Source organism: Papio anubis, chromosome 9, assembly GCF_008728515.1.
Source record: "Papio anubis isolate 15944 chromosome 9, Panubis1.0, whole genome shotgun sequence".
NCBI classification, from domain to species: domain Eukaryota; kingdom Metazoa; phylum Chordata; class Mammalia; order Primates; family Cercopithecidae; genus Papio; species Papio anubis.
The window spans coordinates 108,133,018-108,150,894 of NC_044984.1; the positions used below are offsets into that span (position 1 = coordinate 108,133,018).

General features: G+C 53.1%; 1 protein-coding gene across 2 annotated transcripts in view; it reads right to left on the reverse strand.

Moving 5' to 3' along the window:
- Positions 1–1,105: 1,105 nt before the first annotated feature.
- RBM19 (RNA binding motif protein 19) overlaps positions 1,106–17,877 on the reverse strand; it is a 142,036-nt gene continuing 125,264 nt past the window's right edge. For both annotated transcript variants that reach the window (XM_009181773.4, XM_009181772.4), the window contains 2 exons: positions 2,283–2,395; positions 1,106–1,695 (listed from right to left, as the gene is read on the reverse strand). In XM_009181773.4, the coding sequence (XP_009180037.3) occupies positions 2,298–2,395 (98 nt within the window). In that variant the 3' untranslated portion in view covers positions 1,106–1,695; positions 2,283–2,297. The remainder of the gene's footprint in view (positions 1,696–2,282; positions 2,396–17,877) is intronic.

Sequence of the window (17,877 nt, forward strand, 5' to 3'; positions counted from 1 at the left end):
GAAGGCAGTGACGCAGGAAGGGTCAGACAGCCCTGATTCCCATCATTCCACTGTGTGAGCTCCGGCAGGGGCCTGCAGCTGCCTGGGCATGAGGACGCTTTTGTGACAGAGATGCTACTTGGATCACCCCATTTTAAAGATGAGGAGACTGAGGACTCAGCAGGTTAAGTCACTTGCCCAGGCTCACGAGGCTGGAGAGTGGTGGACTGTTATGGAACCCATGTTTGTTCATCCCACACCAAGCCCTGGATGATGCTGAATCCTGCTCTGGGGGGAGGTTCTAGAAGCATCCTCTGGGCCAGTGAAGTCAGTGCCCCAAGACGCCTGCCTCTGCTCCAGGCCCGTGGGTCTACACCTGATTTTTGGTGACCAGCTGGCCATACTCGCTGGCTCTGGTGTTGTGGAAATACGAGTACAAATTGTACAGACAAGACGGTTCAGCCAGAAGGAGCCAGGTGCTGTTGAACAGGACATGATCCAGCTCACGGATCTGAGCAGTGGGAAGGCATGGGGTAGGTTCTCCAGCCCTATAATTCCACATGATTCACAGCAACTTGGGAGCCTGGTCACCTGAGGGTTGGCCTGGGTGTGGTTTAACAGAGACCTCACCATTCAGCCCCCACATCCAGAAGGCTGTGGTCAATGTGACTCTATGAGCCACCCCACTATAAAAGCTGGAGAATGTGGCTGGGTGTGATGGCTCACACCTGTAATCCCAGCACTTTGGGAGGCTAAGGTGGGAGGACCACTTAAGGCTGCAGTGAGCTATGATCATGCCACTGCACCCTGTCTCTAAAGAAAAAAAGCAAAGGGCTGGGGAACGAGCCATTCCGTCTCTTCTGTTAACCACGAATTCTCAGGGATGAGCTTGGATGGCTAAGGGGGTGCCTGCCCTAGAAGACACGAGGCATACGCTTGGTCTTGCAGGCTGCCAGCTCTGTGTGGCCTTGCCTGGGCTCTGGGCCACTCTGAAAACTGGATGAAGACCGGAACCTCATCCCCACCAAAACGCACAGACCATGCTTTATGCACAGAGTCTGAAGATTCCCACACTCTCACTTGGAGCCCCACCCAGTGATTCTAAATGAAGACGCAACAAAAGTGCTGATGAGAATCTTCTCTGGGCTTTACTTGGCTTGACTCACTTAACTCTGGCACTGTCTATCTGAGGTAGGCACAATTATCACCCCCATTTCCTAGAGAGAAAAACGGAGGCTCAGACAGGACGTCATTAGTCTGAGGTCACACCTCAGGGAATGGCAATGCCTGGATTCAGACCGCAGTCAGATGCCGTGCAGTTCTTGCTCTGCCCTCTCCGTCTTGCCCTCTGGCTGGTGCTGGCACAGACCCTTCCAGGCAGGAGGCTGCGTCTAAGGCTGGAGAAAATGTGAACACGGGCACCTGACAGAAGCCTGAGGATGCTGTTGGCCAGCGGAGAGGACCTTGATGTATTTCACAGGGCTCTGGGCCCATGAGCAGAACGCATCCGCCATGAGTGACATCATTCGGATCAGCCGGGGAGCCTGGCATCTGGGCTTGGAGCTCGACGCTTCATGAGCTGCTGGGAGGCTTCCCCGGGTGACTGAACCAGGGCTCGTGGTCCCAAGTGATGAGGATGGGGCAGGACAGAGACCAAGTCCCAAGCTGTGAACAGTCCCTTGGAACGCCATAGGTGGGAATTCTAGCTCAGCAGCCCTGGAGGGAGAGTAAGAACAGGGCTCAGCATCATGCTCGGCGCTCTTCATGCATTATTGCATTTATTTCTCTCTAAAACCTTATGAGGTAAGAACTAGCTAGCAAGGGCAATGCTGGGCCCTAGGAGATAAGGAAACTGGGCCAGGGTCTCCCAGCTTGAGCTTGGAGACGGGGTTTCATGTCCAGGCAGCCTGATGCCAGAGAGCCGGCCCTCGTCCCCTCACTCTCCTGGGGTGGGGACAGGGGGAGCAGGGCTCCTCGCTCCCTGTGCAGCTATCCCCAAGTCTTTCTTCCTAACGTGGCTCCTCCCTTGCACTCCCACACTCCCTGCTCCCTTGCGCTCTTCCGTGTCTGCCACAGAGCAGGTGCGCAGTCCGTGTCTGCTAGAACGTGTCACTGGTGAAACCCAGGATGCCTGGGCTGTTGGGCAGTGGCCTGAGGCCTTCCTCATCCCCTGTCTCCTCCGACCTTAGACCAGTGCAGGGCGGGGCTCCCTGCCGCTCCCCGCCCCACGCCCCAGCCCACATGGTGGGGAGTGCAGAAGCTGGAGCGGCTGTCCGGGTCCCCAGGGCCCCAGAGCCACGCACCCTCTCAGCGCCAGCTCACAGCTGAAGGGTCTGCTCCTCGCTGTCGCTGTCACTGCCTTCCAGCTGCTCCAGGATCTCGTCCAACACCACAGACCGCTTTTTCTTCGGGGGCTCTGTGGGAGCCCAGATGGCAAGAGAGGAGAAAAGAACAGCCGAGAGGGTTGGGAGGCAGGAAGAGAGAAATGACAGAGGAAGGAGGGAGAGGGGAGAGATGAGCAGAACAAGGGTGCAGGGAGACAGAAAAGCAGTGAGAAAATGCGAGAGAGGGAAGTGGGGGGGGAGTGGAGGGAGAGAAGATACAGAGGTGGGGGAGAGAGGATGGGGCAATGAAGAAAGACAAGGAGTAGGGGAGAGAATCAAAGGGGGAATGAGCAGGAGAGAGAAACACTAGGGTTAGTCTCAGCATCGCCATGACGGGGCTGCCTCCCTCGCACTCTCAGAAACTCTCCTGCTTCCCTGGCCATCCCCTCCCCATCTTCCACCCACAGGGGAAAGGATTCCCTCGAGAAAAAAGAGGGAGGGGGGTCTCCTGTGCTACTTCCTCACAGCAGGTCAGAGCTTGGTTTGGAGGAAGCTGAAACCCTTCAGAGAAGCTGAGCCAAGCAGTGGGCCACGGCTGGGGAGACAAATAGAAGCTGTTTCTGTTTTCCTGGAGGCCAGGCTAATGGTGTAGTACATGGCTGGCATAGAGCAGGTGCTCAGTAAGTGGTGGGTGAATAGAACAGATGCAAAGCTCAAGGATTTCAGAGAAGGCATGGAAGGAATGACAATTAGAGGTGGCTTTGAAGAGGAGGACTATTTGACTTGGGCTTTGAAGAATGCAGAGGAGTTTTCTGTGAGGAGAGGGAATTCAGGGTCATGAAGAAAAGCATGGAGGTAGGAAGGGGCACTGTGGGCTCAGTCCCACAAGCACCTCCTAATTAGGTACCATCATGAGCCACTGCTCCATTTCTGTCAGCAACCCCACAGGCAGGTGGTACGCAGGTGGCGGAAGTGAGGCACGGACAGGCAGGCCTGAGGTCACCCAGCTAGGAAACGGTGGAGCCAGGATTCGAACCCCAGTCACACCTAAACCCACAGTCTTTCTGCTTTTCATGGAAGTCTCGGGTGCTGGGCAGAGAACTCCAAGGGGATCAATGGTGGCAGGAGAGGATGTGTGGGGTCCCTTGGCCCTCCAGGAAAAAAGTGAGGCTGGGATCCAGGCTGGCTTCCTCTGCCAGTCCCTCTGCTAGTCTAACCACTAGTCAATGGGCAGCCTCGCTCGCAGATAAGGCTTGATTTGTACAGAGGCAGTGTAAAGAGGCTGTCCAAATTTCCTCCCTTTCCATGGCTCAAACACCTCCCCGAATAAATCACGCTGAGGCCCTTTACCTCTATCTCTCCGCCTAGCCTTTTCTACCGAGACCTCCCCAGGGCCAGCACAGTGCTTGGCCAGGAGATGAAGACTTGGTTTCCCTTTGTGTGTTCCTGGGCGAGTGATTTTACCTCTGAAACTGTTTCTTCAATCTCATCCCTCCCAAATCAATTCAAACATTGACCTCATTTCTCTTCATCTCCATGGCTGTATCCCAATCCAAGTACCTCTCAGCCCCTCACTAGAGATCCCCCTCCCACCAAGGGATCCCTCTAAACCATGTGTGTCAGATGTACCACTCCCTAAGAAAGCCCCAAGCTTCTCTGGAGGCGTCACTGGAGCTGGCCCACCTCCCCCTGCTCAAGACCTTTGCACTGGCAGCACCCAGATCTCCCTCTACCCCTGAGCTCCAATGCCACCCCACCCCCTGGCACTTTTTATTATCCACACTGCCGCAGGCCTTTCTTTGTGTGGGATGTTGTCTCACTCATTGCTGTGTCCCTAGCCTTAGTACGCTGCCTGGCACCCAGCGAGTGCTTGTGAAATATCCCAGAAAAGGGAATGAGCAGACAGAGCAAGGGTGAGAGAGACGGCAGAGCCTGCCCCATGGCGAGGGTGCGGAAGGTGCAGGAGGCGCCCACCTGCCTGCCACCTGGGAGCCTCAAGGTCTGGCAGCTGTACCCATCATTGCTAATCATGAAAAGGGAGAGGGGGACAGGGTGGGCTGGGGTGGTGGGGACTGGTGGCCTGGGGTTCAGATGCCGGCTTCCTCTCCTTCCTCACGCCCTCCTAGACACTCTTGGTTTCCTTATAATCGCCAGTCCTGGAGGTGTACAATGGCCTCTGGAAATTGAATTTGTGGGCAGGTAATAGGAGCTGGAAAATAGAAACGTAACAAAACAGGGCCTGCAGGCAATCGCTGGCGCCCCTCCCATCTGCTAACATGGGTTGGGGTGGCAGCTCACTCTTGGGGCGGGGGTCCCTGCCTTCCTGGGACAGGCCTGGCCTGGGGTCTAAGGGATGGCCAGCAGTGGCGGCATGGGATTTTTTCTTCTTTCCCACATCCTGACAACTTGGAGGGACAGGCGAGGGGCGAGTTCTCGCCCCATCCATTGTGTCGGCTCAACCTTTAAGATATACCCGGACTTGGGGCGCTTCTTCCCCGTGCTCCTGCACCCCTGGGCCGCACCACCATTGCCTCTGGCTTCCTCTGCCCTCCCTCCTAGAAGTCCGGTCTTGAATGGCAGCCAGAGGGAGCTTGTTAAATCCTGCATCACGGCATGCCGCTCCTTTGCTCAAGCCTCCAGGGGCACCATCTCACCTGGGGAAAAGCTAAAGCTGTTACGTTGGCTGCCAGGGCCACTGAGCAGGCTGCACCCCCTCTCTGCTTCCCTCCCACTCTGCTCAGGCACTCGGGCCCCTTCCTGGCTCCTGGCTCCAGCACTCCCACCTCAGGGCCTTGCACCTGCTGTTCCCTTGGTCTGCAATGCTCTTCCTCCACGGAGCCACTCAGGGGCCTTACCTTTTCAGTGAAGCTTCCCTCCTTATTGAAAATCCCAAGTCCTCCAGAGTGCCCTGACGTACACTTCCTAATCCCTTTCCTGTCCACTTCCCCCACAGCATGTCTCCCAGTCTCACTGTGTATCATATTTCCACTTTACTATCTGTCTTCCTGGCTGGAACGTCAGCCCTAGGAGGGCAGGGGTTTCTGTCTGTTTTATCCACTGTTCCATTCTCAATGCCCAGAACTGTGCCTGGCACATAGTAGATGATCAATAAAAGTGTGCTGAGAGACTGAGGGAGTGAATGATAGGGAAACTTGAGGGTCAAGGAGTGTAGGTTGCTGAAGGACAAACGGCAGCAGAGATGAGGCCAAGAACAGTTGTTCAGAGCCTTCATTCATGCTCTCATTCCCTCACACGACAGAGACACCTGCAGCACCTGCTCTGGGTCAGGCATGGTGGGGAACAAGCCTGGTTTGGCCCCACCTAAGGCTTTCTGGTCTGGCAGGGGGAGATGGAGAAAGAACCAGATAGTTGTGCCTCAATTTCTAACCTGTAAAATGGGAATACTAGGGGTTGTGGTGGGGCTGAAATGAGTAAAAAGGGCAATGCCTGGCTCCTGGTTAGGGCTCAGTCGATGGTGCAGAGACCAATACCTGTGTTACTATTATGGATAGGAAAGGTGTTGATTTCGTGTCTCTCCTGGCCACTGGGGCAGTGAGAGCTCACAGGGCGGGGGCTCTTACACGGAGGCTGGCTTATGATACATGAGCAGTACACAGTTGGCAGGTAAAGGAATGAGATGATTTGGTTCATCAAGGCCAGCGGAAGTGTGAGCCCTGCCTTCTCGGTTTGCACACTGGAAACAGGGGCATCTGCTGACTCACTGTGGGGCAAGGGACGTGGAAGGCACAATGGTGACAGGCAATTCCATGGCTATGGGAGTCACATGATCTGAGGTTCTAGCTCAGCCACTGACCAGCCAAGTGACCGTGGGACAGTCATTTCGGCTCTCTGGGCCTTGGCTTCCTGACTATACAGTGGGGACAGAAATAGGGGACATCTCAGCAGGCAGCTATAAAGATGATCAGGTTCACGGGTGGGGCCTGGGATGCCCAGGGGCCCACTACTCAGGAGCCATTACTGTGCTCCTGGGCCAGGCATATCTGCCAGGGTTCAGGCTGGGCCCCCAACTGCCCCCCTGGAGGACGTGTCAGGCCCTGAGTTCCCACCAAATGACACCCTGCACCTCCTGCCGGCCCTGCTTCCTTGAGGAGCACCCTGTTTGCAGGGAACAGCTGCTGAAATCCCACTTCCCTGACATCAAAAGCCTCAGTGGGTTTTCACCAAACAAACATAATGCAGAACCGGAGAAAGGTGTAAAATAAATAAACGAAACAAGCTGTGCATTTTCTTTCAGTATTACAGCTGCACCCGAAGATAAACAACAAGTGAATGTCACCAAACATCAATACCCGAGAAATTAACTTGACAAAAAGCTCAGCCGTCCCCCGACAACCCCCCAGTCCTGCCCCCCTCCCCCCCAACCTCCGACTACCATTTTTGCATTTCTGGAGTTCCCACCTAATGATTTTATTTTTCAATTAATTCCTTGACAGAATGCCAGCCTGTGTCTCTCCCTTCCCTGGCTGGCGCTGTCGGCCCTGCATGGGAGGCCCAGGCAGGCAGGGAGAAAGGCGCAGGCAGGGAGAAAGGCACAGGCGGGGGGCGGGGGTGTGTCGGGAGGACAAGAGAAAGCGCTTCTTGGGGTTTTGTTCCAGAAGCAGACGTTGAGGAAAGGCAAGCCGTGGGAGAAGAGCGTGGCTGATAAGAGGAGAAGGGAGTTCTGAAAGGAACCCTGGGAAGAGGCAGGCATGAACAGCTTGGGGAGGGGAAAAGCGCTGGGCCAGGAAGCCCAGGGCTGGATTCTGAGTGGAGAGGCCTGAGGTGCAGGATGGAGGGTGCTAGATGCGGGTTGCTGGGCGGGTGAGCTGCCAGGATGAAACCCTGCTGCTCCTGGCTGGGCAACCTTGGGTAAGTTGCTTCACCTCTCTGGGCTCCTCTCAGTTTCTGCAGTCACTGAATGGTGATGAAATTCACACGCCTAGGGTATGTAAGGGTATTAAAAGAATGAATATATGTATGTAAGGCCTTCACAATAGTGCCGAGCACACGGCAAGAATGTCAATACAGGTTGGTCATTCTTACTGCTATTGATAGAATCTGTTACTGAGAGCATGAGGGTGGGCCACTCCCCTCCTCTATAACATGAGGATGGCAATAGCAGCTCTGGACTCTTGTCTCAAAAAAAAAAAAAAAGAAAAAAAGTGACCAATGGGATGCAGCAGGGCCTCCCACTGTGGGCCCACATTAGAGCATCTGGATTTGCTGACATGATTTGCCATGAATAAAGAAATCAGTGACTAATGTTCAAAAACAGGGAGATGCTACATGACAATCTGTACCTCTAGTTTCTCTTGAACCTGGAATGGCTAACCTGTGAGCGTAGCAGACCTGTCCCCTCCCTGCCTACAGGTAACTGACAAGGCTGTGTACTAGCTGCCCCTGGAGACCGGAGGCCTCACTTACGGGAGCTTTTCCACCTGTTCCTGGAGGCTCCCAAGTTGCTACTTCCCGAGACAGAGGATAAGCAAGGCTTTGACAAACTCCGCTAAGTCGGAGACAGAACTGACTCCAAGAGGCCGGGGTGAAGGGCATGGGCCGGGGGCACAGGAGGGCAAGGGGAGGGAGGATGGGGCAGGTGGAGGCCAGAATGAGGCACCACAATCTTCAGACTCACTGGTGTGCAGTCCCGGGCTGCTGGGGGACACCAGCCACCTGTAGCTCCCACCCTTGGGGAGTATGAGGATGTCACGGTATGGGTACCGCAGGGGGCTGGCCTGGCTTGGGAGGCTGCCTGCTCTGGAAGGCTGGCCGAGCCAGATCCCCACCCTCAGCTGCTGGTGCCTGTGCCTGGGTCTCTACCCATCCTCCTTGGCTTCAGATCTTGCAGCCCCCATGGGCAGAGCTCTCATACCCAGATGGGTCTGCATCTCAGGGCTCTGTGTACAGCAGGCACACATTAGATATGCACAGAATAAAAAGTACTCTTCAGGAGATTGGCCTGGCCCCTAAGACCAAGCCAATGGCCCTTTATTGATACAGGAGGCTGTTTTAGGGTTGTGCCTTTTTTTTTTTTTTTTTTTTTCAAATAGACAGAATCTCACTCTGTTGCCCAGGTGAGTGCAGTGGTGTGATCTCGGCTCACTGCAACCTCTGCTTTCCGGGTTCGAGTGATTCTTGCGCTCAGCCTCCCGAGTAGCTGGGATTACAGGTGTGCACCACCACGCCCAGCTAATTTTTGTATTTTTAGTAGAATCGAGATTTCACCATGCTGGCCAGGCTGGTCTTGAACTCATGAGCTCAAGCGATCCACCCGCCTTGGCCTCCTAAAGCGCTGGGATTATAGGCGTAAGCCACCACGTCTAGCCAGTTGTGGCTTTTTAAAACACAGCGAGTCCTTCTAAGAACTAGGTGTGATCTGAGAGAGTCCTTGCACAGAGCGGGTGGGCAGGACCCTGGGCTGCAGACTGGCCTCTGCCACTGCGGGACTCCCAGGAGCTGCTAAGCTCCTTATGTCACTCAGTGTTCCCACCTGTTAAATGGGGATGGTGCCTGTTCTGCTTACCTCATGGGAAGCCTAAGGGTTCCTGCCTTCAGTCACTCTTAGCAAGCATGACCGAACACATTCTATGTGCCAGGAATGATGCTAGGGATACGGCAGTGAAAAAACTCCACAGGATAAACTAAACCACCAGCCACGGGGCCACACTAGGGCTCAGGGCAGACGAGATGGGACCTGAGTGCTGCCACTTGGTGGTCCCAGCCTGCAGGGGCCTTTGAAAACAGTATGCTGCGAATAGATAGGGCTCAAGGACAGTATCTCCAATTGAACTTTTAATGAACTCCAGTAGGCGCCAAGAAGGTGGGCAGATAAAGAAGAGCATAGAAACAAAGAACTGAGTAGAAGGTTACATCTGGGAAAAGAAAGTTTGTTTTGCATTGCATTCTTTCTGCTGACGTGGGGTTTATGGAGTATAAATAAAGTGAGGCGGAGGCTCTGAGCGCGGCTGCCATGTTCTCTGTGTGTCTTTGTCTTTTGTGTGTTCTTTCATTCTCCACCACCCCCGGCACGGACCCCAACACCAGCCTGCTCTGAGTCACCAAAGTTACTCTTCTGTAGACAGGACACAGTAGTAGCACCCACCACAGGGGATCTGATGAGATAAAGTATGAGAGCACTTAGCCCAGGGCCTGGCATGTTGAGGTGCCAGGCAAACATGAAAGCTAACGATCAAAGGGTCCTGTGAGGCCACCCCAGAGGACATGCAGTGCCCAGCAAAGGGGAAATCCAGCTGCCCAAGATAAGGCTGAGGGGCGAGTCGCGGGGACCATTCCTCAGAGGCCTGCTGGCTCTGGACTTTCCTACAGAAATTCCACCAGCTGGGTAACATCATTGTCCCACTTTTCAGATGAGGAAGCAGCCACACTAGGGCTTTGAAGAGTCAAGTGGCCACATTCTCCAAGCAGGACCTTGAGCTCAGACGGGGCTGGCTCTAGCCTTGCTGGCACAGCACAGCAAAGCCTGCCCTGCCGGCTGGGGACAATAGCCCAGCCTCCCTAGGCAGGGGGGTCTCAACAGGAAAGGCATGAACAGAACTGGGCCGTGTAGCAGCAATTTTCTTTTCAAAGGCCATTGGTTCTCAATCCAGCTGTCTGATAGAATCAGCTAGGAAACCACTGATGCCTGGATCCTACCTCCAGAGGTTCCGATGCAAATGGCCTGGGGTGCGCATGGGATATTATGACTGCTATGATGACCGCTGTTATTAATCTTGGTGCTGAGGACTTGGGCTCCCTGAGCGGCTGGAGACTGGGCTGGTGGGTGGAGTAACTTTGCTCTGCGCTCTGGGTGTCTTGTGTGTGTGCAGAATTCCACAACTGGCCACGCACAACCCCATACACAGGGGCCGGCGAAGGCGCTGCAGCCCGGATTCCCGTGGATTTATCCTGAGCTAGGGCTGTAGGCGTGGGCTATGCCTGGGAGCTTCTAGACTTGGTCCTACATGTTTATTAGTTACAGATGCTGGGAGACCTGTGCGGGCTGGGAAGCAAGGGGAGTGTCCCGGTGAAGGTGACACCGGGAAAAGGGAAAAAGAACCAGGAAAGGTGGGAAGGTGTCCCCTACTTCTCTGCCTTGGGTCTGGAGGAATCTCCCAAGTCTTAGGATTTGGTCCACATCAGCTGCTGATCTCTTTTCTTTTGGCATAGGCCCTGGGTTGGAGGGCACAGGCTGAAAGGGAGCAGCTGGTAACAACTCATGGGGCCAAGGTGTAGTGGTGTCTGCACCAGGCTGTGTAAATGCAAAGGCTCGAGGGTCCAGATAGGAATATGATGACATCAAACAGTCCAGGGGGTAGGGGGAGATTACAGGGAGGACTATGCATTGTGGGCAAGGGGAAGCCCAGCCTTCGTATAAATGCGCAGCCATTCCTTGGGCCTGGTGCCCTGTAGGAATGTGGAACCAGGCTGGTCAAATCTGATTTTTCAAAAGAGGTCAGAATCTTGATTTTCAGGTTAAATCTTCCAATACAAAAATAGTGATGATTCATTCAAAACCATTGTTTTTGTATCCGGTAGGCAAAATAGAGATCTAATTTCATCCGACAACTTGCGATTGTGGTCTCTGCTCTTTTCTCTCTCTCCTCTCTGTCTACTAAACCCCACTAGTTTCACTTGTGGTCATGAAGCAGTAATAAAAATCTTGTCTGTGTGTTTTCCTTGGGTTTCTCCGGGCTGGGCCAGCCTACAGTTCAGAAATAAAACTGGCCGCTCCCTACCACCAGCTACAACCCTGGAGGGAAACCCACCCTCCTCCTGTCCCTGTTTCTAGCACTCTGGTCCCCAAGCGCCCAAACCCTCGGCCAATCCCGGCCCAGCCCCTGCCCCTCCCAAGTCGCTCTGAAATTCTCCTTCTGTCAGTTTAATTCCGTGATCGATGAGGAAGAGCACGAGAAATGGCCCGGCACAGCTGGCTTCCCCGTTAGCCCTAGCAGGGATTCCTGGCCTTGCTGGCGACGGCTGAGTGAAATGTTTGCGGAACGCAGAGAACACAAGTCAATAACAATTTAGCTGGATTGGGAGCAAGTACCTTCCCCGCACGGACAGCCGCTCCCGGGGGAAGGGGAGGAGAGTGTGCGGGATATTGCCGAAGCACTTGGAATTATTTCCAAAACACCGCCCAGCGAGGCTCGGGCCTGGGGGAGTGGAAGGAAGTAGGAGGGGTTGACTGGGCCCTACCTGCTCCAGCTGACCTCCAGGCCCCCCAGTCTCCCCACACCGCTGCAGGGAGAAGCATTTTGCTCTCCGCATATCGCTCCCTGCACGGCCAGCCATGTGCACCACTTGGGTGCACACTTGGGAACTGCCTTGACCAAAAGAATTCCCTCTCCTTGGTTTTCCTCCTCTGGATTCGGCCTCCAGCAGCTGTGGTAGCCAGGGGTGTGAGAAAGAGTGGGTTTCCCGGGCAACCTCAACCTCTCCTGGAACCACTTCCCAACATGACCAGAAGCTGGAGATAGATTAAGACACACTACCGTGAACACAAAAAGTGATCATTTCTTTTTTCTTTTCTTTCCTTTTTTTTTGTTTTTTTTGAGACTAAGTCTCACGCTGTTGCCCAGGCTGGAGTGCAGTGGCGTGATCTCGGCTCACTGCAACTTCGTCTCCCAGGTTCGAGCAATTCTGCTGCCTCAGCCTCCTGAGTAGCTGGGATTACAGGCTCGCACCACCATGCCTGGCTAATTTTTGTATTTCTAGTAGAGACAGGGCTTCACTGCGTTGGCCAGGCTGGTCTCGAACTCCTGGGCTCAAGTGATCCACCCACCTTGGCCTACCAAAATGCTGGGATTACAGGCGTGAGCCACCACTTTTGGCTGAGAAGTGATCAAAGAGGTCAGGGATAAAACAGCTGCATATCCCCATGCCCCACCCAGTCTCAGCCTTTCCTGTCAGGACCTGCTGTGGCAATCCGGGACAGTCTCTCTCTTTGCCCGCCTCCTGCTTAGGCCTTTAACACCTCCAGAGGAAGGGCTGCCACAGCCAAGTCTTCAGGAGAAAACAAGAAGGACCCAGGTGAAGGAATGAAAATGGGAAGCTTATAGAAAACCTCTGTCTCCAGGTGGATGGAAGGAACCACGACCAAGGGATATTCTGAATAATAAATTCTGTGACTTCACATCCTTGCTTGAACTTTCCTGACTGTGAGTTTGAAAGCCCGATGATTATGTTTTCATGGGCAAGATCAAGGCGGCCTATTCACAAAGGTTGACGTGGGGATAACGGGCTCTCTCGTCTCCAGTCTTTTGAAAATGTATGGTCCTGTGAATGATGATTAAGTTATGGGAGTGGGGAGGGGGATGAACTCTTGCAGGCTTTAAATATCATCTGTCTGCTGATGACTTCTAAATTTATATCTCAGCCCAGACTTCGCCCCTGAGCTCCCAACTCATAGATCTATCTGCCTGACATCGAGGGGAGTCCTAATAGGTGTCTCAAATCCAACACGTTCAGAACACCCCCGCCCAGCCACCTGTTCTTCCCAGCTTCCTAGGCCTCCGCTCACCACGCAGCACCATCATCCTGTGAGTGGCTTGGAGCAAAAACTATGCACCAGTTTTGATTTTTCTCCTGCCTTCCAGAAGCAAGTCTGGCTGGCTCTACCTTTACCAAAAATGCTCAATCCACCTGCTTCCCCACCTCCACAGCCTCTGCTCCAGGGCCCTTGCTGGCCTGGATGGGACCTCTGCCCTCCATTCTTGCCCCTCTACAATGCAGGGGATGAGGTCTGACAGTGTGAATCAGGTCCTGAGACTCTTCTCAAATCTTCTAGGAGCTTCCCACTGTACCTTGAATATAAGCTGGGCTTCCTGGCAGGCCACACAAGGCCCCGGGAGGAACCCCTGCTGGCTTCTCTGCCTGTTTTGAACACACTCTGCCCTAGGACCTTGGCACTTGTGGCTTCTGCTACCTGGGATGGTTCCCCCCAGATCTTTGGCTGGTTGTTCCCTTCGTATCACACAGAAATGCTGACTCGGCAGAAAGACTTTCCAACCACCATATTTGGAATCTCTCCTTTCCCTCTCTGGCCCTGAAGAGCTCATTATGCTATTTTTCTTTTGTTTTCTTTTCTTTTTTTAAAGAGACAGAGTCTTGCTTTGTTGCCCAGGCTGGAGTGTAGGGGCACAATCATGGCGTGCTGCAGCCCTGAACTCCTGGGCTCAAGTGATCCTCCCACCTCAGCCTCCCGAGTAGCTGGGACTACAGGTGTGTGCCACCATGCCTGGCTAATTTTTTAATTTTTTCTTTTTTAAGAGACGGGGTCTCGTTATGTGGCTCAGGCTGGTCTCAAACTCCTAGGCTCAAGTGATCCTCCTGCCTTGGCCTCTCAAAGCACTGGGATTACAGGTGTGAGCCACTGCATCCAACCATATGTTACCCTTTCTAATTTCCACCCCAGGACTTGGTATCCTCAGAACTTTGTTGCTACTTGCTTTTTTTGGTGGGGCGGGGGAGGGGGCAATCATCTGTCTCTCTCACTCAAGTATGAGCTCCACCGGGGAGGATTTTCTCTTTTGTACACTGCTTTGCCCTCAGTGCTGAGAGCACAGCTTGATAATACGGTCATCAGTGAAGAACTGTTGAATGAATGAATGAATGAATGAATGGGGGCCTCCCATCTGGGGAAGCTGGAGATCTAAGCCCAGGGCACTGGGGGTGCAGCTATGATGCCTCTAGAGTTATATACTCTGAGAAAGGGGGAAGTCACCGTGGGAGGAACTAGCCACCCCTGGCTTTTGGATAAAATAAGGGCAGCCACTTCACAAGGCCTAGGGGCTGCAAGCCCTTTCTGTGAAGAGCCAAAAAGTAAATACTTTAGGCTTGGTGGGCCGTGGGGTCTCTGTCACAACCACTCAACTTTGTCCTTGCAGTGGAACAAAATAGCCCTAGACAATATATGAACAAATGGGCATGGCTGTGTTGCAATAAAACTTTATTTATAAAAATAGATTATAGGCTGTGGTTTGCAACTGTCCAGATCCAATAAAGAGAGGGCAATTTGGGATTTAGGAGGTGCTGAGGATACAGGGTGTGATAGAACACGCAGGTATAGACATTAACTACAGTTCTGCAGTGTCCAGACCTGTGTGCCTTCAGGCCAGGCACTAGGCTGCTCTGGGTCTTGGTTTGTGGTACAGTAAAATGGGAGCAACACTGTTCTTCAGGCAGCTGTGAGCCTGAAATGAGACTGAGTTATGTAAAAGCACCCGGTATCACTCTCTGCACATGGTAGGTCCATGACAAAGCTCTCTCACCCTCTTTCTTTCCTTTTCCCCCGGCTTGATCTTTATAAGAACTTACATGATTGCCTTTTCAGACCAGCGGTGCTTCGAAGCACCCGGTTAGGAATATCTGGCTTCAGACCACACAGGGCTCCAGTGCCGACTGCACACCTGTGGCTAAGCATGGGGCCTGGAGCACATTAGCCAGCTTTTCTGAGCCCTGGCTTCCTTCCTTGTGGGGTGACAGTGAAGATGAACCGAGTTAACACTCACACAGTGTCCAGCATCTATTAGATGGTCAATTAAATTCTAATCATCATTCTGATGATCAGGTTCTTATTTATGTTCATTTTTTCACCCCACAAATGGTCACTGAGCGCCTCCTCTCTGTGCTAGACATGGGGCCCAGGCAGGATGGGCAAAGGGCCTTGTACCCCCCCAGAGGATAAAATGTCACATGGAGAAGGATCTTAATTGCACACATGAGCACCTGATGGCAGGTTGTGGCACTTGAGGAGGACGAGGGGAAGGGCATGACAAGGGAATCACGAGGAGGGGTGTGGGGGAAAAGCTGCATCTTTGACATTCTGGCTGGGAGGCAGTGGGGGCCGGGGTCGGTGGGGGCTGCTGGGACCAGGGCTCTAGCAAGCAGGCTCCTTCCCTGCCCCCCGTGAGGCTGGGAGGGTGACTGTTTGCTAAAGGCCAGTGACCCATGGGGACAGCCACCTGTCTGTGCCGGAAGAGCACTTCTCTGGGCGCTCTGCTCATAGATCTCCCGCCCCAGCCCACTCTGGCTTGGGCAGGCGGGGGAAGGCGCCACTGCCAGCCACTCACCATGCTGGTCATGTCTGCGCTCCCAGCTCTGGAGGTGAAAGGTAGAAACGCTAACCACAGCCCATCAGTCCTCCCCAGCTGGAATAAGACAACACGGGAAGCAGAGCCACGCTCCCGGCCAAATAAAAGCCTGTTTGCCCAGCCTCCCTGGCTGTGAGTGCTGTAAAACAGAGGGTTCTGCGCACGGATTTCTTCCATACCATTATATTCTCTCGGCTGCGCTCGCAGGTACTGTGGCCTGCCGCGGCCCTGAAAGCTTCTCGATGCCGTGACCCTGCTGGTTTGTAACACGCTCGGGAAGAAAAGGACACAGCCAGCGGCGGACTTTCCTCTTTCTTCCCTCCTTGCTCTCTCTTTTCAAACTCCCACATGCAAGGCAGTGAAGAATAGCACTTTACCTACCACGGGGCTGCTGCGCTGGAGATGAGAAACCTGATTCTTGGCCGGCAAGGAAGGGAGGGAGGTGTGGGGCAGCGGGCAGGGGCAGGAAGAGGACAGGCGAGACGGGGAAGGCAGTTTGGTGGAAAAACGTCTGTCTTGCTATTCCCTTTTGAAAGCATCTCTGTCTGGTGTCAAGGTCTTTGCCTACTCAGGCCAACTTTTACAATGACTTTCAAAGCCCTGTCCTTCGCTGTTCAATTTGACAGGTGTTTTGCAAGCATCAACTTGCAAGGAAAAATATAATGCCCTGCCATTATACAGGGACAATGGATAAAACGAAGGCTTCCGCTTGGTGGGGAGGGGATGGGGGGTTTACAACAAGCTTCTTTTGGCTGCCAACAAGGAACCTGGATAAGCAGAGAGCTGGAGACTGGGTGTGGAGCATGAGTTCTTGTAACTGCCTTAGAAGGCAGGACATTACGGTTGCTGCTTGAGCAGCAATGAGTCCTCCTCTTCCTCATGGCTCCTGGGCACTAATAAGCTCCTACTAGGTGCCAGGCTCTGTGCTATGCCTTGGAGACAAGGAAGAACAGGTGGCATCTGTGGTTAGATGTAAACATTCTACCCCAAGCAATGCTTATGTGTCAGGCATACCTGTCCTCTTCCTTACCCCACCCCCAAACACACACATCCTAAGTAATGCTTATGTGTCAGGCATACACACCCTCCTACTTACTACACACACACACACACACACACGTCCCAAGCAATGCTTATGTGTCAGGCATACCCATCCTCCTACTTACTACATACAAAGACACAAACACACACACACACACACACACACATGCTACTGCCCAGGCTTCTAAACACCAGGGCTCATCTGTCTCGGTCCTTTGCCCAGAGAGCATCCTCCTTAGCCTGGCCTGACGGGAATGCAAGGAAAGTGGGAGTGTTTTTGGCAACCTAGAAAAGGAAGAGTGAGTGCCCCGAAGGACAATGAGGCCCCTCGACAATCCTATCTGCTGACTGCACGTGAAGTGCCAGGAGCTGTGCGCCATCTCCTTTACAGGCATCCTCCCCTTTGAGCCCCACAATTTCCCTAACGAGGTGGGCGCCGTGGCCCCATCGTACCAATGACAGAGCTGAGGCAGAGCGACTTGCCTGAGGTCACAGAACAGGTATGAGGACACATTCGGGTAAAATGCAAGGGGCAGCTGCTCAGATCAGCTGATGCAAAGGCTCAGTACAGCAGGACGGTGGAAAACACAGGTTTGAATCCTGGCTCTGTGGTCAGTAGCTGGGTGCCCTTGGGCAAGTTACTTGCCCTCTCTGTGCTTTAGTTTTCTCACCTCTAAAACAGAGGATTGCGACAGTACAGTAAATTGACAGGTTCATAGGTTCTTGGAAATCTCGCAACTTTCAGTGAAAAGATGTATAACAAACTTAATGTTACCACAGGCTAATGGATGTAAACAAGAGCTAAACTCCTACACACAAATGTATTTCTAATAACAAAAACATCACCAAACTTCTGAGTAAAGACACCAAAACTTCTAAATATTAAACACTGAAATAAATGTGAGCACTATATACGTTTAAGACAGATTAATAAAAACAAGGAAGATAATGATTTACCCAACGATTCCAGTTCAGGGCTGCAGGTGGCCAGAGCCTCTCCTGGTAGCTCAGGACACTGGGAGGGAACCCACCCCGGGTAGGGCACCCATCACACACATAACTGCACTCACCCACTCTGGGACCACTGAGACGTGCCAATTCACCTAGCGTGCATGGCTTTGGGATGTGGGAGGAAACTACAGGACCTGGAGAAAACCCACATGGGGCGAACACACAAACTCCACAGGGTGAGCACGCAAACTCCATGGGGAGAGCAGGCAAACTCCATGGGAAGAACACGCAAACTGCACACAGACAGTGGCCCTGGATGGGAAGCCATTTTTTTCTTATCAATTATGATAAAATGATGTTATCTGAGGACCTGTGTTTACCTCCCAGGATTCTGCAGGACTCGTACCCATGAAAACTTGCAGATAGTACCTGGCTGTCAAGTAAGGCTTGACACATGAAGATTGCTAGTTACAGTAATGATAATAATAATT